The sequence below is a fragment of the Lissotriton helveticus genome, chromosome 5_1 (assembly GCF_964261635.1).
Source record: "Lissotriton helveticus chromosome 5_1, aLisHel1.1, whole genome shotgun sequence".
Taxonomy (NCBI): domain Eukaryota; kingdom Metazoa; phylum Chordata; class Amphibia; order Caudata; family Salamandridae; genus Lissotriton; species Lissotriton helveticus.
In genome coordinates this window covers 1,789,836,676-1,789,860,227 of record NC_136065.1, presented here as the reverse complement: position 1 = coordinate 1,789,860,227, position 23,552 = coordinate 1,789,836,676, and the positions used below count along the sequence as shown (strand labels likewise).

Below are 23,552 nucleotides of genomic sequence, written 5' to 3'. Positions count from 1 at the left end.
TCAGCCAGTCCACTATAAGCTCCCATATGTCTACAGGTCTAGAGCGTTGCGGCATTAGCTCCCAGTATGTCGTCAATTGATCCTTGCAGTAAATAGCAGACCTGGCCTGGCAGTTCGGGCTGCTCTTTTCCCATGGGGTATATGAGAAGGGGTCCCAGTTGGAACAACATAAGATAAACAAATCAGCAAAATTAACCTCATAAACATAGACTTCAAAGAATGTTATTTAATATACATCCTTTCTTGTAAATAAATTACCATTTCTTTTCGCAATATTACAATTCAAAACATTTCATGATAAGCCCAGAAGAAAGGGGGGGGGTGGGGGGGAGGTCTATGTTTATGAGGTTAATTTTGCTGATTTGTTTATCTTATGTTGTTCCAACTGGGACCCCTTCTCATATACCATTGATTACCCAGGTCCCAGTACTAGTGGGTTGACCCATTTATTATAACTTTTCCCATGGGGAGCAGGTTCAAGACTGATTTGCATATGGCTAGGTCCAAACTGGTGTGGCAAGGTGAGGAAAAAAACAATGGATTTAACCCAGATGTGTGACTGGGGGTGAGTGTTTGACATTGTTCATCATTATCTATAATCTTTTTGTTTTGCTATAGTATGACAAGGAATGTGTCATTGTGTTATTTAACTGGGTAGCCCTTAGTGCTTCAATACCATAGACTGGTGTTAGCACTATGGCAAGATGGAGGATAGAACAAGCACTCCAATACCATCCGATCGTGCAAAAAAATAAAATAAACAAGTGCTGTTAGAGTTTTAACAACTTTTCAAGAAATACAGTTGTTTATGTATACACGCATGCATTTTACTGGTATGTGTGTATGTGTACAAGGTAGACAGCCTGTAAACACAAGTAATCATATGGAGTGCTTGAAAACAAGGGAACAAGATGGAGGACGGAACAACGCTCCAATTCCATTGGATGGTGGAAGAAAAAAATAAACAAGTGCTCTACCTGTTTTACCAGCTTTTTAAAAAAATGCATACTTTTATGTACATGTGCATGCATTTTAGCGTTGTGTGTGTATGCGTACAAGGGAGATGGTCTAAAAATATAAGTATGCCTGTGGAGTGCTTGAAAATAAAGAAAAAATAGCTGCAATCCGGGAGTAGTGTAAGGAGACCTGTACTTGGGCCATGCGCTATGAGAGGGCAAACACAATAAGAGTGCATGATACCTTCATGCCATGATGGCACTGAAGTTTACCAATGGTAGGAGATGGGCGGACTGTAAGTCCACATATAACTCAACACCTCTCTTCAAGACAGCGCATGCGCTGTCTAGCCGATATCTAAAAAAAGGTTGGCTAAAAGCAAATAATGTTTTGGCCTTTAAAAACACATATTGCCATTCTAATCCTGGTTGCAAAGGAAACTATTTTGTGTTTACGTGCTACTTGAGCAGACAGGTGTGTCACACAGGAGATAGCCAAAGACTGTAGTGGACTGACCGATTGCCCTATGATGTAGTAAGTGGGAGAAAGTGGTTGCAGAGGGCTGAATTAAAGCCTCTGTAATTAAATATATTATCTGTATTTTTTTAGTGTAATGCCTTGGCTATTACCATTCCTAAAATTCATGAAGCCAGAAGGTCGGCTAAAACCATTAAAAAGTAAGACTTATTGGCTATGCCATTGCTTGTCTTTCTCTGGAACCACAATGGTTTACATGTCAGAGCAGGTGCCATTCCTGTTGCTGGAGGCTTATTTTTCTGTCACCGGAGCCAGCAGACCCACTCCCCCCGACCCTTCTCCCATTGGAAAACAAACTCTTCACAGCATTTACCACCCACCCAGAGACAACCTCACATTCGCCCAACAAATCATGGACATGATTTCAACCAACGCCGGAAGACAGCTCACCCAAATATACCTTGGTGACTTCAACCTCCACTGGAACGATCACAATGATGCGGTGGTAAATAGCCTTAAAAGCTTCCTCAACGCCCTGGACCTCACACAATTATGCGACAGCCCGACCCACGAGAAAGGTTCTATCCTCGACCTTATCATCGCCAAAGAGGACGCTATTCAACTTGAGTCTATCCAACCCTGTGACTGGTCAGACCATCATATTGTCACATTCCACATCAATGAAAAAGTCAAACTCAACACGGTTCAATCCTCCAGACCTAAAGTCTGGAAAAGAGACCTGAAAAAACTAAACCCACACTCCCTACCCCCGAACAGCTGCGACCTCCTGCTCCCTCCTGCGGGCGCTACAGATGTCCAATCCTTAACTGACCACTATCTCAACGCCATGACCACAATAATTAATGAGGCTGCTCCCATGCAGCTAAAAAGAGTCTCCGCTAAAATCTCCAATCCATGGTACGACGGGAGTCTCAATGAAGATAGACGAGCCATGCGAATGGCAGAGCGCACCTGGAGATCAGCTCCCTCTGCAATGCACATGAAAACCCTGAAGAAAAAGAGAAACGCCTACTTCAGGAAAATAAAGCGCTCAAAAGCAAATTTCTTCAGCCTCCAGCTCGACCCAGCAAAAAAACGTCCAAGAAAACTGTTTGAGCTAATCAGAACGCAAGCCAAGGAACAACCCCAGCCTCTCAGTACCCTGTGCGAAGCACCCTCCTGTGAAGACTTCGCCGCTTTCTTTACCCAAAAAACTGACAACATAAAGAACGATCTCCGCACTGACGCAAGCCTCTACACCACACACAACTGCATAACACCCACCGAACCTAAAAACAATGCAACATGGTCATCCTTTGAAACGTACTCCGAAGAAGAAATAGGCAAACTGCTCAGCACCTTGAAACCTTCCAATCACCTCACGGATCCCCTCCCTGCTAACGCTATCAAAGATTTCGCCCCATTGCTCCTTCCACTCTGGACTAAAATTATCAACAGCTCACTCCAAGAAGGAACAATCCCTGACTCCCTCAAAGTTGGACAAGTCACACCTTTGCTAAAGAAACCTACTGCCGACCCATCCGACCTAAACAACTACCGTCCCATTACCAATATTCCCACTCTCGCCAAACTACTGGAAAAATGCGCACAACTACAACTGACTAAACACGTTGATCAGTTTGATCTCCTCAACCCTCACCAATCAGGCTTCCGAGCAGGACACAGTACTGAAAGTGCGATGACCCACATAATTGACGACGCCCTTCAAATCCTAGATCAAAATGATACCTGCCTCCTCATCCTTCTTGATCTCTCTTCAGCATTTGACACTGTCAAACATGATAACTTACTCGATCTCTTGAACACAAGAATGGGTCTATCTGGGACTGTGCTCAAGTGGTTCACCTCCTTTTTACACAACAGATCGCAGAAATTCAAGAGTAACAACCTGATGTCAACGCCAATACCTGTTTCGTTAGGCGTCCCTCAAGGATCCTCCCTATCACCAACTTTGTTCAACCTAGTTATGGAACCGCTCACCTCCTTGCTACAAGCATCCAATGTACTTTTTCACATGTACGCAGATGACACCCAACTATATCTCAAATTACAATCCCCTAATGACATTTTACTCCTGAACACAACGATCAGAAGCACCCAATCCTGGCTTGCTGAAAATCACCTCAAACTCAATGCTCTGAAAACAGAATTCCTTCTGATCTCACCTCCCGCGAAGATCTCTACCACTCAAACCTGGCTTAAACAGCTAACTGCACTCAATGTCCAACCCACCATAGTGGACTCCGCAAAATCCCTAGGCATAACTCTCGACTCCAATCTTAACATGCAGCATCACATCAGCAAGGCTACTAAAGGTGCGAACTTCCAAATCAATACCCTGAGGAAACTTAACCCTTCCTACCAGCCAAAGACTTTCAAACTGCAGTACAAGCACTAGTAATCCCGCGAATTGAATACGGCAGCATCGCCCTCTGCGGTCTCCCGTTAACCACTACTGCACCCCTAAGAGCTTCTCTAAACGCTGCAGCGAGACTCATCACTGGGTCAAAAAAACACTCGCATATCTCCCCTGACCTGAAATCCTTGAATTGGCTGCCTTTTGAAGCCAGAATACACCTGAAAATCGCCTGCATGACACACAAGGCTGTACACCTGAGCTCTCCCGGATACCTCACTCAGAAGCTGTCAATCTCTGGCGGCTCTAGAATCACTAGAGGCAAAAACAATCTTCTGCTAAAACCTCGAAGATTCCGGAAGGAAAAAACTTATAAACGCTCCTTCTCGGGAATGGCACCCAGAATCTGGAACTCACTTCCTCCTGAAACCAGGCTCATCTCCTCCATCACACTTTTTAAGAAAGAAGTAAAAGCTATTCTTATGGCCAAATACACTTGACCTATTATTGCGGAGCTGTAAAGACTACACCGATCTGTACTTTTTCTGTTCGAACTCTACGACTATGTGTCTCACCCGTATTATTGTTTTACCTGACTATATATGCACACATGTAGTTGTAATATCTGCATTATTGATGTACCTGTTCTGCTTTGCTCCATCACGTACGTACCCATCTCACTTACTATGTTTAATTTCGCTACACCTAATGACCTGCTACTCACTCTCTTGTTGTACTCCCGGCCTTGTAAAGCGCTCTGATATCTGCAAAGATCTTGTTCGCGCTATATAAAACTTTCAAAATAAATAAATAAATAAACGATTCACCTGACTTCCAAATGATGCATGATACCTTGATGGACGATTTTGACCGAATTTCAGGTTACTGCTCACCTCTCGGTGATGTCCTAGGTCTGCACACTGACTTCAAGGCATAGCTCTCAGACCTTGTAAACGTGAACCAAGCAAATGTCTTAAGAAGACATAAATTAAATTGAAAGTGACATACAGTGTTGCAAGGCACAATGCGAAGACTAGCAGCCTAATGAATGATTCGGGATGTTCACAAGCAAGGAAGATAATGCCACTGAAAAAATGAGTGCAATGGGACCAGTGTGGCATTGAGAGGAGATCAGAGTATCTAAATAAGCTATTGATGTTATATTTATTAATTGTAAAACTGTAGCAGTTGCAGATCAGCAACTTGGGCTTAAGCGCACAACGTTCATTATATGTGGTATAAAGGCATACTGCGTCTACTGCACTGAACAAGCGTTTAGCAGGCATCCTATAATGCGGCTCTTATTTGCTTAATTACAGTCGTCTGGTTAAACCGGTCATATCAGTTGATCATATTGTGGTCACAGGCCTTTGTGCTTTATATAGAAGCAGTACTAGCTTTAATATGGCTGAATATTGTTTAAGATGCATAACATTCTTGTTTTAACTTGGTAGTAGCCTATCCTTTTTCACAAAATGAATCTGTGCCCCAAAGTTGTCAATTACTACATGTCAGGTGACTAGACCCTGCTGGATGTATCAAGTTAACCATTCCCCAATGTATCTGTGGCTTTAAATTAGTAACATCTGTGTAATAAGGAAAAGGCATTCCCTCCCTAAGTCACCTCGGAAATACTTATTCTTCATCCCTGCTAAAGGAAAATAGTTCTCTACCTTGATATCTCGCCATAGGTGGTCAACCTCATAGGCCCTCCTTTAGCTGCCTGTGATGATCTTCCTTTCTTCTCAATAGTTGTGTATGGTTGTCTTATGAAGCACAAGATGTTGTTTACTGCACACGTAATCAGAGAGAATTATGGGTACTTTCTGGATTAAATACGAACATGAAACTGACCACATTCAGAAAAGATACCAGGCTGATATGCTTAGGCTAAAATTACTTTAGCTTTCGTTTCTGAGTTACAGGATATTTACCACCTACTTTGCCTAAAATATCATTTACTTAAGTAGTTGTTAAATTTAAGCATGCTTTCTTATCTAAACTATTTAAAGATATAGTGGGCTTGTTTTTCCTTCACTGAGTCCTTTGTCCCTAGATTAATTTATTGAAATATACGTTAAACTCTTAATGCTTGTTTGAAGGTTATTGGACCCTTGGTAGAAGTGGTTGGTGGGTGTTTGTGACAAAGGGGATTAACAAGATGATTTTTCAAATACCTGAAGAGATTGGGATGGTGCAACCCATAGCTCCTGAGAATGGTTGAAGCATTGTAGATGGGCTGGAGTGTCTGGTGAGTGGGGTAAGAACTAAGCCAGGAAAAGTCCTGTAATAGTACTGGAATTGTAAACCAGCAAAGGGATAGCTTACCCTTCTATGATTGGGGGATCGGGGGTGGTGTTCCAGAATACCCAGATGGAGGGGAATTGGCAAGGAGAGAATAATAATTGAGATATTGCATTGAATCTTCTTAAAAAATGGCAGACAGGAGCATTTGATTGTAAAATCTAACACCTGTGTGAGGATGACAGGAATACCTGAGGTGGGGATGGGACCTGGCTGCAGGAGAGCAGGATGGCAGGATGGACCAGGAAGGTGTTACGTGAGTGTGGGGAGGAGTGATTGGAATATATTTTATAACAGATAAAGAAATGTAAGCTTCTGCTAGTAGAACATTGGGAGCACAGGGGAGAGGACAAACCCTGAGGGGGCTTTGGAATCATTTGGCACAATAGCTTCCCACCATCTAGAAAAGAGTTGTTTGAAGCATTGTTATAGATGTGGGAGAGGTGAATTCTCTAGTATGGATCAGATGGATTTGCACACTAAACCCCTAAAAAAAAAGAACTTTTCGATTATGGATTCCTCTAAAATGTTTTTGGGTATATTAGCTTATTTTGATACAAATTTTTGTGTTTTATATTGTAAGGTCATGTTTGGATTGATAGTTTTTTTCTACTTTTGTTAATAATGTCTCTCACCTTCTCTACAGGGGAAATGATGGAAGAGCTGCATAGCCTGGACCCAAGACGGCAAGAACTATTAGAAGCCAGATTCACTGGAGTTGGTGTGTCTAAGGTAAGAACAAAAAGCTCAGGCTTATATTTCCCCAACCTAATTTTGTACATGATTTGTGGAGGCATTTATCTTTACAGAGTTATGCCAGAATTTAAGATTTACCATTATTTAAATAGTTTTAGTGTAGATGCATTGTATGTCAAGTTTTCTTATGTAGTTATCCTCAACATCTAGAATGGATGCGGCCCTCTGGGACAGCCTCTACGTAAATCTCTGATATGGAGGAAATTGCTGTGATTTACTCAGTAATATTTTATGTGTTGACAAATGCGGGCAGGTCAAATGACTACGTAGTCCATATCCTCTACAAAAATGCTTCTGTAGTAAGGCCTCTCAGTCAATTCAGTTAGGGTCTGTTAAACTTCCACCTCAAAAGAGCGTTCTTTTGAGTTTTGGCTGCTGCTCAATCATCAAAGTTTAATCAGTCTTCTGTTGTTTTTCCATATTTCATTTCCAGTAGTACTGTATCTGAAAGAGACACGTTAGTATTAGATTCCTTACCTTAGAATATCCCCAGGCGTCAGACTGGATCCGGAAATTTTTGCGTAGCAGTACCCTTGCACTTCGGTAGGCGTCGTGTGCAGCTCCGCGTCCGTCGTCGGAGTACTTAGACGCCGCCTCCGCGTGCTGACGTCAGTTCTTCTTTCGCGCCAGCAGCGCAGATCCGGAAAAAGTGGTACCTTAGTCAATTTTTGACGGAACTTTTTACGATCTATTTTGATCATCTTTCAAGGCTTCGACTCCGTACGGTGCCGGTAGGGATGCCAGGTTTTAAGCCCTGTGAGGACTGCGACCGCCTAATGTCGGTTACCGCCGGTGTCTCCACTGTCTCGGCGTCGACTAAGACGTCCAGACCTGCTCCGACTGCCGGGCCCTAACTTTGAAAGCTAGGCGGGAGCGGTCCCGCAAACGATTCGAACTCCGGCAGTCGGCCCCGTGCTGCGAAATGTCCCGGTCCGGACGGTGGTCGAGGGACAGGTCGCGGGAGCGGAGTCATTATAGCTCCGGGAGTCGACATCACTCCTCAGGTTCGAAGTCGTCAGGTAAGCACAAGAAGTTGAAGAGACGTCATCGCTCTTCCGACTCCCCCCGACGCAGCCGGGGGTTTGGGTGACACCGCCCGCGCGGCTTCGTCGGAGTCGCGGGCGTCACGTCTGGTCCCACACCCTCCGGTCCCTGGACCGCACGCGACGCCGGAGGAGATCGAGCGTTTCCTCATGATCATGAGGTCCCTCACTCCTCCAACGGCCTCCGCGGCGCCTTCGGGCCCAGCGGACCCGTCTGGGGGCCCTAGCGGGTCGGGTGCTTCGGCCCCGACGCCAGCGGGTGCTTCGCCGCCGGTGTGTCTTCGGGCCCGGTGCCGCAGGGGCGCCGCAGGGGCCCCGCTGGATCCGCTTCTGAAACCGGGTTGTCGCCGGTTGACCTAATGACCTTACCGGCGCCGGTCCCTCAGGTGTCCCCTCCGGCGCTGGGCCGCTCCGGCCGCTGGGCGCCGCTCTCGACGCCGTTTGGAGAGTTTTACTTCAATGAACCGGCCCCATCCTTTGACACCCCTGAATTTCAGGAGATGGGTGATGAGTATTGGGAGGGGTCTGAGGACCCTCTGACACGTGAGTGTCAGTCCCAGGAGGACTGGACAGGTGGACTTGGGGATGCCAGTGGTCTGGAAACCTCGCCAGACACTGGTTTTGTCTCACCTCCTACCGTGGCTACGGAGGAGGGGGCAACCTACAGTGTGGTGTTGACGCGGGCGGCCAAGGCCTTGGGCCTTGAGCTCCCCGTCGCTGCCGTGAGGACTGACCTCCTCACTGAGGTCCTTAAACCACAGTCAAGCTCGGCTGAGCCTCTGCTGCCGTTTAATGAGGCCCTAACCGACATTCTTTTGGGCACTTGGTCCAGGCCCGCTACAGGTTCGCCTGTAGATAGGAACGTGGCCAGACGCCACAGCCTGGCCCCGGGCGACCCTTGTTTTCTGTCTACCCACCCCACCCCTGAGAGCCTGGTTATCCAGGCTTCCAATTCCCAGACCGCATTCCCGTCTGCTCCGCCTGACAGGGAATCCAAGAGGTATGAGCAATACGGCAAAAGGGTATTCTCCTCCCTAAGTCTGGGACTGCGGTCTTCCAACACCGCATGCCTCTTGGGCCAATACACCCACTCTCTGTGGGATACGGTCGCGGACGTGCTGCCAGAATGCCAGTTGGAGGTACGGGCTAAACTCGGCCAGACCCTTGTGGAGGGCCGAGATGCAGCGTGGTATTCTATCCGGTGTGGGCTGGATACCACCGACTCACTGGGCAGAGCGATGGCAACGACGGTGGCGATTCGTCGCCACGCCTGGTTGAGGTCCGCCAACTTCTCGGCCGATGTCCAGAATACACTCATGGTTTGATGGCCGTCGCCTTTTTGGCGACATGGCAGACCATGCGCTTGCGCGCTTTAAGGACTCCAGGGCTACGGCCAGGTCCTTAGGCCTCTCGGCCCCGCGCCAGCAAACGGGTGCCTTTTGCTCCTTTCGTGGCCAAGGAAGGGGCGCCCCCACACGTGCTGCCAGCCACGCACCGCAGTCTAACATCCAACGCGGTGGCGGCCGTGGAAACCGCCGTGGAGGCGGTCGGGGACAACAGCGAGGCCAGTCCACACCCTCCCCCGCAGCATCCGCCTCAAAACCCTCCTAGTCCGTGCTTTCAGGCCCATGTGACGCTAGTGGGGGGCAGGGATCGCCATCACCTCCTCCACTGGCGCACTGTCACTTCGGACAGGTGGGTGCTGCAAATTGTCCGAAGGGGCTACTCCCTCCCCTTCGAGGCGACTCCTCCAGCCATGCCACCGCAATACCACCGTGTATCTGGGGATCATTTGCGACTTCTGCAGGAGGAAGTTTTGTCCCTCTTGGCCAAGGGGGCCATCGAGCACGTTCCTGGGCCAGAAGTAGGGTGTGGTTGCTACCCCCACTACTTTCTGGTACCCAAGAAGGGCAAAGGGGGCCTGCGCCCTATCTTGGACCTACGGGACGTCAACGGCTTCCTCCGGAAGGAGAAGTTCAAAATGCTGACACTGGCTCAGGTCTTAGCTGCCCTGGACCCAGGAGACTGGATGGTAGCGTTGGACTTGCAGGACGCTTATTTCCACATCCCCGTCCTGCCGGCCCGATGGCGCTACCTGCGGTTCACGGTTGGCCACGAGCACTTTCAGTTTACCGTGCTCCCCTTCTGCCTTACCAGCGCCCCACGGGTGTTCACAAAGGTGATGGCGGTGGTCGCAGCTCATCTGCGCAGGTTAGGGGTTTCAGTCTTCCCCTACCTCGACGACTGGTTGTTGAAGGCGGGCTCGCCCCAGACAGTCGTCAGCCACTTCCAGACTACGGCCGACCTCCTGCACCAGCTGGTGTTCTCCATCAATGTGCCGGAGTCACACCTGTGTCCCTCTCGGAAGCTCCTCTTCATCGGAGCGGTTCTCGACTCGGCGCAGTTTTGGGTTTATCCACTCTTTCAGCCTTTATCCCGGATCTCGGTCAGGTTGACGCTGCGGCTTCTGGGGCTGATGGCCTCCTGCATTCTTCTGGTGCCTCACGCCTGGTGGCGGATGCGGGCTCTGCAGTGGGACCTGAAGTTTCAGTGGGCCCAGCAGCAGGGCAAGCCTCTCCAACCATGTCCTGATCTCGGAGGGCACTGCAAGACAGCTGCAGTGGTGGCTCACGGACCGTGATTGGGTCAGCGGCAGATCCCTCTCCCTTCCCCACCCGGAGCACGTTGTTGTGACGGACGCGTCCCTCCAGGGCTGGGGAGGCCACATGGGAGAGGCGGAGATCAGAGGCCTCTGGTCTCCGGCGGAGTCCCGGCTCCATATCAACCTTTTGGAGCTGCGGGCGATTCGTCTAGCACTGAAGGCATTCCTCCCCTGTGTCCGGGGGAGTGTAGTGCAGGTGTTCACGGACAACACCACCGCCATGTGGTACTGCAACAAACAGGGCGGGGTGGGGTCGTGGACCCTTTGCCAGGAGGCTCTGCGCCTCTGGCAGTGGCTGGAACATCAGGGCGTGACCCTGGTGGTTCAACATCTGGCATGTTCTCTGAACGCCATGGCGGACAAGCTCAGCCGTCGTTACATGATGGATCACGAATGGCGTCTGAACTCAGACGTGGCGCAAGGCCTCTTTCAGCAGTGGGGAGAGCCTTGGTTAGATCTATTCGCCACAGAAGAGAATGGGCAATGTCATCAGTTCTGCGCGTTGGAATTTCCAAGGCGGCACTCGCTCGGAGACGCTTTTCGTCGCGAGTGGAGTTGCGGTCTGTTGTACGCCTTTCCGCCTATATCATTTCTGCCCAGAGTGCTGAAGAAGATCAAGCGCGACCGGGCTCAAGTCATCCTTGGGGCTCCGGACTGGGCACAAAGGTACTGGTATCCCGAGCTACTCAGTATGTCAGTCGATCCCCCGGTTCGTCTGCCTCTATAGGAGTACCTTCTGTCGCAGCAGCAGGGGACGGTCCTCCGCCCGAACCTCTCCAGTCTCCACCTCCATGCTTGGAGATTGAGCGGCGACAGTGGAGGCCATTTGACTTGCCTCCTGAAGTCTGTAATGTCATTCTGGCAGCCAGGCGTCCCTTCACAAAATCGGTATACGCCTGCAGGTGGAATAAGTTTTTGTGGCATGGTGCACAGCAAAGGCTGTGGATCCACTTTCTGCCCCTCTTTCTGAGGTTCTTCTCTTCCTTCTCTCTCCTGCCCAGCAGGGCTCTGCTCTGGGCACTATCAAGGGCTACCTTTCTGCCCTTTCAGCCTTTCTAATGCTGCCTGATCAACCTTCTTTGTTCAAGTCCACTATTGTAACTCGTTTTCTGAAGGGCATCACTCACATGTTTCCTCCTGTACCTTTCGTGATGCCCCAGTGGGACTTAAAGCTTGTACTTACTTACCTAATGTGTGCTCCCTTTGAGCCACTCCATAACTGTCCTCTCCATCTTCTAACTTTGAAGACTGCCTTCCTGGTTGCCATCACCTCTGCCAGGAAAGTGAGTGAGCTCCAGGCTCTTTCTTCCACACCTCCTTTCCTCTCTGTCCATCCGGACAAGGTTGTGTTGCGAACAAGACCCTCTTTCCTGCCCAAGGTTGTCACAGCCTTCCACATCGGGCAGTCTATTACCTTGTCCACCTTCTTTCCGCATCCCTCGAAAGAGGAAGAGAGGCTCCACCGTCTGGACCCTAAACGTGCGCTCTCTTACTATCTGGATCGCACACGTCAGTTCCGGGTGGATGACCAACTCTTTGTTGGTTACGTGGGCGCTAAGAAGGGTAAAGCGGTGCACAAGCGGACCATCTCTCGGTGGATCATCTTGTTTATCCAGGCATGTTACTCCTTGGCTAAAAAGGAGCCCCCTGTTGGTTTAAGGGCTCATTCCACTCGGGCCACGGCGACTACAACTGCCCTGGGCCGGGGAGTGCCCTTGCAGGACATTTGCCAGGCAGCTACGTGGGCCTCGCTGCACACGTTTGCAAGATACTATTGCCTGGACAGTCAAGTCCGGAGGGATGGCTTCTTTGGCCGTTCCGTCCTCCGGGACTTTCTGGTGTGATTATTGGTTCGCAGACCCACCTCCGGGGTTGGTATTGCTGGGGTATCTATTCTAAGGTATGGAATCTATCACTAACGTGTCTCTTTCAGATGCACAAGTTACTACTTGTGTAACGATATATCTGTAAGAGACATTAGTTAGTGATAGATTCCTTACCGACCTACCCATCCTCCCTGTTGTGCGAACCGATATCTAGGGTTAAGGTCATCCCCTTCAGGGCCCTAGTTTCAATGGCACCAGTGTTGGTTTTTAGCATGGCTCTGCGTTTCTGGCGCGGAAAAGCTGTGTCTAAGAACTGACGTCAGCACGCGGAAGCGGTGTCTAAGTACTCCGACGACGTCATCACGGCGCCCACGACGCCGACGACTGACGCGGAGCTGCAGACGACGCCTACCGACGCGCAACTGTACTGCTACGCAAAAATTTCCGGATCCAGTCTGACGCCTGGGGATATTCTAAGGTAAGGAATCTATCACTAACTAATTTCTCTTACAGATATATCGTTACACAAGTAGTAACTTGTGCTTTAAAATACACTGCGCAACTTAAGCTGTTTCCAGAACACCACCACCGATTGCTTTTTTGTGTTTGAGGAAATGGGGTTGTATTTTTAATCTCAAGATATTCCAAAGCATGAAACCACATCTATAGAGTAAAACATTTTCTCTAACTCACTATCCGCTCAATAGGGACATTCAATATGTACCATTATTGTGCTTACCAGGAACCTGCTAAGCATTAATACTTACAAGGAGTGTAGTGGCTCCTGATGTATGCTTTCAAAGTAATGAGGATGGAAGAAGGCTGGGTGAAAAATAGTGCAAACAGATCCCATTCCCTCGGCCTCTAATAGTATGAAGGGGAAACATAATAAGGTGAAGAGGTACATGAAAGAGGTAATGTGTCATATGTAGCTAGATAAAGAGGGGTAAGACCTGGAGGGATAAAGGAGTGCAGACGGTGACTAGTGAAAGGAAGAAGGAAATGGGAAATGCAACCAGGCCTCAGTCGTGCCTGTCTCCGGGCCCAATTTTCTTCCACATATGGCCTTGTAACTAACTTCAATGTTTTCTTGTTAGGTGCTTCTGTGGATCCTGTAGCACCTCTAGTAGAAACGCCTCTTTATGTGTGTACCCTTTTTTATTCTCTCTCCAACTGCCATGCAAACATTGTAGGCTGTTGTACATTCTCTCCTTCCGTAACTACTTGCAAGTCTCACGTTTTTGTCGTGTCCTCCATGCTGCCTCTTACTCCCCACCTCCTCCTGCTTTGACTGTGTTCTCTAGTGCTGCATCTGTTCTTTCTAATGAATTAACTTTTACCATCTGAAGGGATGTAGTGAGCTACATTTTGTGCAGCAGGTCACAAAATATGTCCTTCCTGTTATTGCTGACCTGGTTCCATGATGGGAATAGTGTCAGGTGTCTTCTCTCCACCTCAACTGCTACGATTGCTATGAACTATGCCGTACTGATCTCCTTTGCTTCTGAGCAAATATTCTCCCTCTTCTCATATCTCCCTCTGCTGCTCTATTACTTTATAAGGACCCCTGAGTAGTCTGAGCGGCTAACTCATGTCTCACAGATAAATGGTACCCTCTGTGTACTTAAGATTTCTAGCTCAGAAGTGGCTAAAGGAGTCTTGCACTCTGTGTGGATTTGTAATTTGATGTTTAGTATTTCTCTGTATGAGAATCAGATAATTGTTTTGAAAGTTAAATCACTTTCTGGAATTTAATAAGTATTTTTGAGTGTTTTGTGAAGTCTTGCTATTCAGAGGGTCAGTAGCATTAGCTAGACACTGCACAGAGTTGTTTGTTAGAGCAGAAAAAGAGTCCATGACGAGAAAGTCATGTAAGTACTCGAAGTTAACCCAGTAGCTTATCAGGGAACCCGATGTACAAGGCATTGCCATAGTCCAACCGTGACAGTCAGTGCAGCCACCACTGTTCCCATCATTGTAAAAGAAAGCAGAGGAACCAATTTCCAGAGCTGCCTAAGGCCTGCACAACCTGCTCAGCCGTTGACCAGTTACTATCCAGCTTGATACCAAGGCTTTTCACAGCTGGCACGGATTCAGGGACCCGGCCTAACTCCTGGTATCAAAAACCATCCATCCCAAGATTTCCCTTAGTGGTGATTGCCAGGACCTCGGCTTTGTCTGGATTCTCTTTCAGAGAGTTAGCTGTCTTCCAATTCACAAAGAACCTGTGAATATAATGCACGTTCAACTGCGCCTGCCTCGAATTCTCAGTCCATAAGACCAGCTGGGTGTCATCCGCATAGTTAAACAGATGGCAATCCAACTGTGCTAATGCTGCGATCAGAGGATTGCGATCTGCACCCTCTGTGACCGGTCATTCATGAACGAAAAAATCCACAGAAGTGCGGACTCCGTAATCCCGTATTCCATTAACCGTTTCATAAGCACTTGATGTTCCACCATATTGAATGCTGCTGTAAGGTCCAGCAAAATCAACACGGAGAACTTGTTCTTGTTAGCCCCCAGTCTAAGCTCATCTAGTACGGTGAGCATCACCAACTCAGTACTATGATGGACCAGAAAACCTGACTGGCGAACAAGGAGCAATTGATGATCCTTGATAAATTCGGTGAGGATTTTATTTATATGTGATTTAATCAAAAAGAGACTAGCTCATATTATTTTAGTTTACAAAAAACAAGAAAAGACTCTGGTATGTTTCGTCATAGAGTGGGAACACCTGGTGAGTGTGTTCATAAAGCCCTCACCCACCAACCTAGTTGGTGGCATGCTTCATCATCGGGCCCACCCAGTAGCACCTAGCGTGCCCCGGGTGTGCTTCAACGCCTGATTACAGCGGAGCTGGTATTTTGCTGAGTGTGCAGTGAAGATAGTTAAGAAAGTGATGTTAAAACGGCTTGGCGGGGGTCCCAGTACCCGAGGGTAGATTTAGACTTTAATACCTGGGCCTCCGTCACCGGTATGCGAAGGAGGCACTACAGGTCCAGAGCAGGCTCTGCCCAAAAAAGCTGGTCAAGCCCTTGCCACCTCCCAACCTTGAGGTCAGACTGAGCAAAAACTAGCGTGGTCTTGAGAAGGGAATCCCCCTCTCACACATAGATACACTTTAGGGCGTGTAGACACATAGTCTAAACCACACTCCCACTAGTTTACTTACACTCACCCCTTTTATTTTAGGTCCTGAAGAAAGCCAGCATAGTCATAAGGCACTGGCTGAAACATGTTGACCCATTGGATGTGAGAGGTCGTAACTCGCCTCTTACATCTTCCAGCCTTATTTTTTAACCGCTGACGGAGGCCCAGGTATTAAAGTCTAATTCTACCCTCGGGTACTGGGACCCCCGCCAAGCCGTTTTAACATCACTTTCTTAACTATCTTCACTGCACACTCAGCAAAATACCAGCTCCGCTGTAATCAGGCGTTGAAGCACACCCGGGGCATGCTAGGTGCTACTGGGTGGGCCCGATGATGAAGCATGCCACCAACTAGGTTGGTGGGTGAGGGCTTTATGAACACACTCACCAGGTGTTCCCACTCTATGACGAAACATACCAGAGTCTTTTCTTGTTTTTTGTAAACTAAAATAATATGAGCTAGTCTCTTTTTGATTAAATCACATATTACCCCGGGGATAAGGACTAGCTTTCTGGTCCTCTCTCTCTCTCTTGATTCCGGATTTTATTTATATGTCGCTCCAAACTTTTTGCTGGGAGTGGTAACCGAAAGACTGGACGATAGTTTTTTAAGCATCACGTCTGGCAAAGCATCGTAGCGCCTTCCCTCTTTGACAGTGCTCCCACTTCTGAAGGCTTTTCAGTCTTAGATTTTTGTTGCACAACTCCATAGAATTCAGTGTATTTGTTTATGATGCGAGACCCCAGGTATGCTTCGATGCGTGATTTGAAATTTTAATTCTACCAATGTTCTTGATTCAATTGATCTCTAGTTTCTCCTCTCATATTCTCTCTATTGTAGTGCCACTAGTTTTGAAGTATCAACAAGTATTGTCAAACCAGTAGGTCTGACTTGTTTTAGGTGCGCTTTCTTTTTATTCTAATGTTGTATGTAGCTTGGATGTAGTAACAACAAACTTGTACTGTGTGCCTGAATTCATGCACTCAGAAAATATCCCAATGCATTCTCACAAATGTACAAATGCACCCAACCAACAGAGGCTGATGTATGCATACAGTCAAAAGGGAAAGGCAGGTATAGTCACACAGACACATGCAAATAGATGAATGAATACACACATACACAATATCTGGCATTGAAAACATGGATGTTAAAAATAATATACTTGATTAAATATGCTGCCAATTTTAAACACGAAGACTAACTAAAAGTATTTAAGTGCTGGAGATATGTCTTTAGTTATTTATTTGAGACATTTAATAATGCAGCATTTGCTGTGATGACATTATACAGTTTACTTAAGAATGTTTTTATTAAAGCACAGTATATTGTTACTTTTTAGAATTCTTTAAATGAAGTAAGTTGATGCTGGAAGTGTGAGCATGTATGCCTTTAACAAAGCACCTAAAGGAGTGTTTTCAAGTGAAGGAGCCTAAACAGTACTTCGTTGAGATGAAAGCCTTATTAGTTAGCCAGAAGCTGATACGTGCAGTAGGCTTCAATGGAAATGATTTATGTAAAGCGATGGTTTCTTTTTTTTTTTTTGAAAACCTTCATTGACATCAAAAGGAAAGACAAGTCGAGGCCTACAACCAAGCCGGCCGGCCGCCATGTGCAAAATAATCAGGAGTCACCAGGCAAATATCACATAATCAATCAGTACAAAGCAGAGGCCGTACAATCGTAGAAGGGGAGAGGAGATAAGAAACCAAAGGGCTAAAACACAGGAGTAAATAAGGCTTAATTTTATAATATGGGGAGAAGGCATATGACAGGCTCACTTGCAATACGGAGGTATCCGGTATCCCAAACCAACCTCAACATTAATAAGTGGGCATGGGACAAATTATCGGGGGAACGATACAATGCATTCAAGAAATCAGGATGAGCGGGACACAATCAGCCCCTGAGCATTATCCTCGTAACATGCCCGCCACCCAAGACACTACCAAGCCAGAACAGAGGGAACGGAAAAACAATGCATCAAAACCAGCCCGTCATAGTAACCTCTGGGACACAGGAAGGGAAAAGGGGGGGGGGGAGGGACGAAGTGGGGAAGGGGAAGAGGAAGGGAAAGGAAAACGGAGAGAAGACTAAATAAAAAAAAATAAAAAAAAGAATAAAAAAAACATGAAAAACGAAAGGAAGAGGACACGCCAACACAGGCCCCCCGTGGCGGGAAGACAGGAGACAAAAGGAGTAGCGGCCCAAGTGGGGTTATGGCGATCGGGGAGAAAGACAGCCGAAACATAACAGGAGGAATAACGACGCCACACCACCCACCCGAAACACACCATAGGAGGTCGGGACAGACGCGGCCTCATGAAAAAGAGATACAAAAGGGCCATAGAACCAGAAAACAAACAAAAATAGAGCCCAACCCACCCATCCCACCCTGCACCCCTGTAGAAGGCTATGGCCCACCCTTCAAACAGCGTGCCTGTCGCCCTAAACCAGAACCCGAAATATAGTGAGAAGTAAGAAAGAAGAAAGAGACAAAAAGGCAACAAAAGCGGAAAAAAGAAGACAGGAGGGAGGAGCAGAAGAACTATAATCCGAACGGGCGGCCGCAGCCCTCCGCCCAACCAGAGAAGCACAGTCAAAAACAGATCAGGACGACACCCCATCACGTGCCACAAAACATGAGGAAAAGGGGACCTCCCACCTTTCTACGAGTAGAAACAATTATGCTACCACGTCGTATACCGGGAATCAAACAGAAGTCGTACACTTCACCCCCAACCTTTTCGAACGATAAACCCCACCCACCACATGGCAATGTAAAACCACATACTAAATACGAAATCAGCATATAATCGAGTGGAATGGTGACTAGCATAGTTACGTGGGGGGTAGATAAATCCACAAGGGAGCAATAGTCTAACCAGAAAGTATAGATGCATCAAAGATCGCAGCACGAACAATGAAAAACAGGAGTTCAGTTGCGCCACTGGAGCGGGCGATGTGGCCCCAATTATAGACACAGGCAAAGTCATCGAAGCAGGCACAGGAAGCAGTCCACCAATAGTTTCAGGCAACAATGTCAAACAGGGTCGCAGTACAGCATCCAGGTCCCCGGGGTCCGAACCTTGAGAAGCAGGGCGCCCCAAAGTCACCGACACACTACACGATCTTCGATCAGTGGCGGAGACACTCAAGTCAATCGAGGGGGGCGAGGCAATGAAGTCTTCGAAACAAGAGGACGACGAGAAGAAACGGCCGCCCAAAATGGCGGCAGATCGTGGCGGACCCACTGAGACGCCCAGGGCCAGGGAAGCGTGTAGGGATCTCAGGGCTTCCAGGATATCTCTGACCGTCGGCTCACGTCCATCAGATCCGCTCCCCACACCAATAGGCAACACGGGCCCGCCGCCACAGGGTGATTCTCGTTGCAGAGGGTCGGCCGCCATTTCGTGAATCAGCCCAATCGCCACTCACCAAGACCCCCGGAAATAACAGTTCGCAAATGTAGGACTTTACAAGCTCCGGGGGTCCCCGCAAGGGCGGCCTCGATGCCAAAAGGATATCCGCCCCAAACGGGTCTCCGCCAGCACCAGCACCGGTGCCCCAAACATGCGGAGTCCGGGCCCCGAGGACCGGGGCCGACGGACAAAGCAGCGGCGGGGAGAGACCCCTTCACAGAATCAGGTCCCCAGGCCTCTCATCCACGTCGGCCGCGTGGCCACCAGGGCAGGCCCGGGTCAGGATCGCCGGGATCTTCGCACATCGGTTCCCAACACTGGTTCTCGCTCTCGGCCGGGGCCGAGAGCCGTCGGATCCCACCGGCCAGGTCCCGGTCCAAGTCTCGCAGAGGCCCCGATCTCTCAGAGGCCACAACTCCGGAGCCACTGCACACCGAGACCCCGGGGTCGGATGGTAAGTACAAACAAGCCGTTATGTTACCAATGCCCCAAAAATGTGTCGTCCTCGCACAGGATAAAAGACAGGATAAGCAATCAGGACGGAGGGCTGCGGGGGCCGAGCTAAAGGGCGACCATTACGGCCGCGAGCTAGGCTCCTCCCCCAAGCGATGGTTTCTTGATGCTATGAAGATAAGATTGTTTAAAGGCTATCTAAATGCAATGTATTGCAATTCTGTTCCATTTAGCTTTGCTATCTGAAAGCAAGCGTGCATCGCAATAAAATGTTGCAAAAGTTGCACTTGGTATTAAATATGAAAGCACCACCTTAAGGATGCCTAGTATAGTCAGTAATGTGTGGTCTATTTTCAAATATCTGATAAAGTAGCATTGTTAATGTTAAACCAAGGGTATCCCACTACACCTGCTTCCGTCTGCTTCCGCCGCATTGGGCCTGGAAGTGCCGACCCGGCCCTCCACCTTCTTGGCCCCAGTTCGAGCACCAGCTTCGCCCTTAGTAAGTCAGTATAGTCCAAGCAAGTGCATTACCTGCTTTTTTCTGCATGTGTGAATACAATAACTGTTGTGCCCTTTTTTGCTCGTAACTTTTTTTTTTTTTTTTAAATGTTTATTGCGGAAAACATAGAGGACATGAACAGGCAAAACCTCCCGTAAGCATTGAGAGGCAATATGCGACATTCAGGATTGTACACAGCCTCGTGGCCCACATCCCGGAGGCCGGGCGGCGTAATGTCAGTGAATGGCACAGATATAATCATAGTCGTTTGCATACTGTACACGTGCATCTCCAGTGTCCGCTGGTTTTCACGCATTACCCCCCCCCCCCCCCCCCCCCCCCCCGTACTTCCTCCATGGAGCCCTACTCCCATCTCTCTGGATAGATACATTTTGTGATAAAAACACAGTCCAACACAGAACAACAAACAAACCCCCCCATACGTGGCATCAGTAATAGAGTACGTGCAATAGCTAGGTCATCCATTCAAGGCCCAATAAGGTGCAGACATCTCATTTAGTAGCGATCCTTCGGGGATCCAAACAAATCACAGGGTTATATGATAGGGAACATTAGTGCGCGCCCAACAGGGCATTACTCCGGAGCAGGTTCCTCCATCTCGCCTCCCACCGCCTCCCCCTCGGATCCAGACCCCTCTGGGGTGAACAATTCGGTGTAGGAGAGTGGGGTCTGCAATCCTATGGTCACCCCAGATTTTTGCTTTTTGCTTCACTGGTTTACGACTTTCCCTGGCTGTGGGCCTGCTAATCAGACCCACAGCCTAGCTGTTCTCTCTCTAAATTGACAACCATGTACTTTAGGTGCATTTACCAATTGGTACTGGGCCACCTTATCAGTCCCTGTACAGTGTACCTTGGGTATCCAGGGCATAGGTGTACCCAGGGCCTACCGGGGGCTGAAGCATGTTTTATGCCACCCCTGGCTGGCCATCTAAAACTGACACAACTAGCTGCATGACAGCTGGGGCAAGGTTTTGTAATCACCCTTTGCTGTAGATATAGTATACCTATATCTAACCCTAAAATGGACACATATATTCCTATCAGTCACTCCTATGGCAGGCCTTATCAATCCTGAAGGCAGAGTGCTTGGAATTATGTGAGATGGTGCTCTGGCATGAGCTGAGCCCGTTTGCAGCTTGCGGAACCAAGTCCTAATAGCTGTTCCATGATCACGCTATACCATATACTCTTAAGTGCATTATCAACCTCGTGGTTAAATGCTAACTCTGGTATAACATTATCAAATCATGTCGAGTAAGGTGTCATACAAATTGGAATACTACCCCCTCGCCAATTCTGGCGACGGGGGTAGCATTCCATCCTTCTAGAGGGGCACGACATGTATGTAACGGAGAACCCCGGTTAAAGTTAACTCGAGCCTTGGCATCACAAAATGGATGCTACCACCGCAGACACAAGTCTGACCTCCTGCTGCTGGGAGTCCTTCCAGCGAGGGAGGCTTGGACAAAGGGTTTCCTGCCTTGGGAGGTGCTAGCACCACCCCAGACAGGATTTTGTGTATTGGGTAGGACAGGCCTGAAAGGAATGAGACATGCCTGGGGCACACAAGGTGTCCTGTGCATACACCGGTTCAAACCAGTTGCTGGGGCATCCCTGCCCCAGCTCTGGTGGGAAACCGGACAAAGGATAGGGGGTGTAGCCACCCCCCTTTCTGGTCCCACCCAGGGGAGGGACCTAGTCAGTAGTGCAGCCCCCTTTAGGAGAATAAAGATAGGAGCTGGTCCCATTCCAAATTAGATTATCCTGAACAATTCTACAAGAAAAAACTCTGGACTGCGAAGTTCTGCTCCACAGAAGGCTGAAGAATCTCCCTTGTGGACAAGGAGTGTCCACCCTGCAATTGCAGGTACCATTAAGCGTCCAGCGGCTTCACTTTGTCGTCTTCCCTCGAGGATCCAGACTTCAGAGCCCGATGAGACCCGGATTCCCAGACCTCTCCGACCTCAACTCACATCTGCAGCAAAGCTGAGACCCGTGGGTGCGACGAGACACGTGGGACCGGCCATCTTGAACGAACCTGCACTTCGCTTCCAGCACGACTCCCGAGGTAAACTCGACCAAGTGCTTTGGGGATTGAATAGCCCCAGCCCCGAGCAGCCCCTACACCGAAGATCAGCCCTCCAGCTTCCACGAGATCTGCGTGGGGCCCTTCTGCTTGCTTGCTGCTCGATGCGTTGTCTGGTCACTTGCCGGCTGGCTAGTGGCCTCCTAGACGACGAACCTTTGAACCTTCACTACTGGTCTGGTTGCTCCAGACTGGCCCTTGCTCCCTTCCAAAAGAGGGGCACCCCGGACTCTCCTAGTCCGCACCAGACGTCTTTTCCACTCACCGCATGGGTTGCCTTTGCCAAGGCCTGTTGACTCCAATTCCGGATCCGACACCACCGACAGCGAGAGCCTGCGTGGGACGGCTCGTGCCTCCATCCTGGTCGTCGAAGACACCTCCTTGTCCACGTGGCTGCAGATTCAAGCGTCCACTCTTCACCTGATCGCGACGACAGCACCTGGTTCCTTCCTGGTTCCACACCGGTCACTGGCTAGTGACTTTGAACACTGTCCCTTCTGCTTTCAGGTCCTCTTCTTCACCGATCCACCCTTGGATCGCACCAGACATCTTCCTCCTGGTCGCCTGCAGCATCTTTTCTTCCAGGCTCCATAGACTTCAACGCGAGCACCCGACACACTTTGACACCTATGCACCCGCAGCCCGTGGGTGAGGTAACGAGAGCATTTCGAGGCTCAAGGGTAGTTTAACTGTCCTAGTGTCCAGTTCCACAGTCGTTTTAGTCCTACCTAGTTAGGATTGTCCGTACTCACCTTTAACTTGAACTGTACTGTCCATAGACGTTGTTACGCATCTCGCGTGTGAGTTCACACTCTGCACACGCGTTCCTTGGGCCTCCTATTACTTACCTAGAGTTACTGTAGCGTGGTCCCATCGATCCTACAGCCTCTGGACAGCTCCATTCCTTTTATCGACTTTCACATTCCACTTACTTAGTATATGGTTTGTCGTGCCCTAGGGCACCATTGTAATTTTGTGCAACTTGTCGTATTTTTCGTAAGAGATTGTCATGTGCTTAGCCCTCTGACCTCATAAAGAGTTCAGAGGTGTTGTTATTAATACATATACTGTTTATTTTCATAACAACCTGTGTGGTGTCCTTTCATCTGGTATTCAAGGGGTTATATTGTGGTAAAACAGCTGGCTTCACATGCCAAAAGAGTTTAGCCTAAGACTTCTTCCATGCTACCATTAGGATAGCTGGTCTATAAGGTTGACTTGAAACCAATCACCATAAGGGTTGTTTGGACTGATACAAGGTGATCACTAGAATTAGTGAGCATCATATATCAGGCCAACTTCTCACATTTGGCACTAGTGGGATCCGAGTCATCATCTGGCAACCCCTCTGCACACATCAACCTCCAAGCTAGCAAGTCTTCCTGGAGCCTTTCATCGCGGCGCGTGCGCTGCATATGCTTCTCCTCAACCAGGGACCACTCCCTAACATCCTTAAGCCACAGGGAAACCTCGGGGGCCCTCCGCCCCATCCAAGTAACACCAGTAA

At 48.6% G+C, this 23,552-nt stretch overlaps 1 protein-coding gene across 2 annotated transcripts in view; it reads left to right on the top strand.

Annotated features, from left to right (window-relative positions):
• TLK2 (tousled like kinase 2) overlaps positions 1–23,552 on the top strand; it is a 1,564,653-nt gene that overhangs the window by 193,454 nt on the left and 1,347,647 nt on the right. For both annotated transcript variants that reach the window (XM_078645098.1, XM_078645097.1), the window contains exon 2: positions 6,762–6,847. In XM_078645098.1, coding sequence (XP_078501224.1) covers positions 6,767–6,847 — 81 coding nt within the window. In that variant the 5' untranslated portion in view covers positions 6,762–6,766. The remainder of the gene's footprint in view (positions 1–6,761; positions 6,848–23,552) is intronic.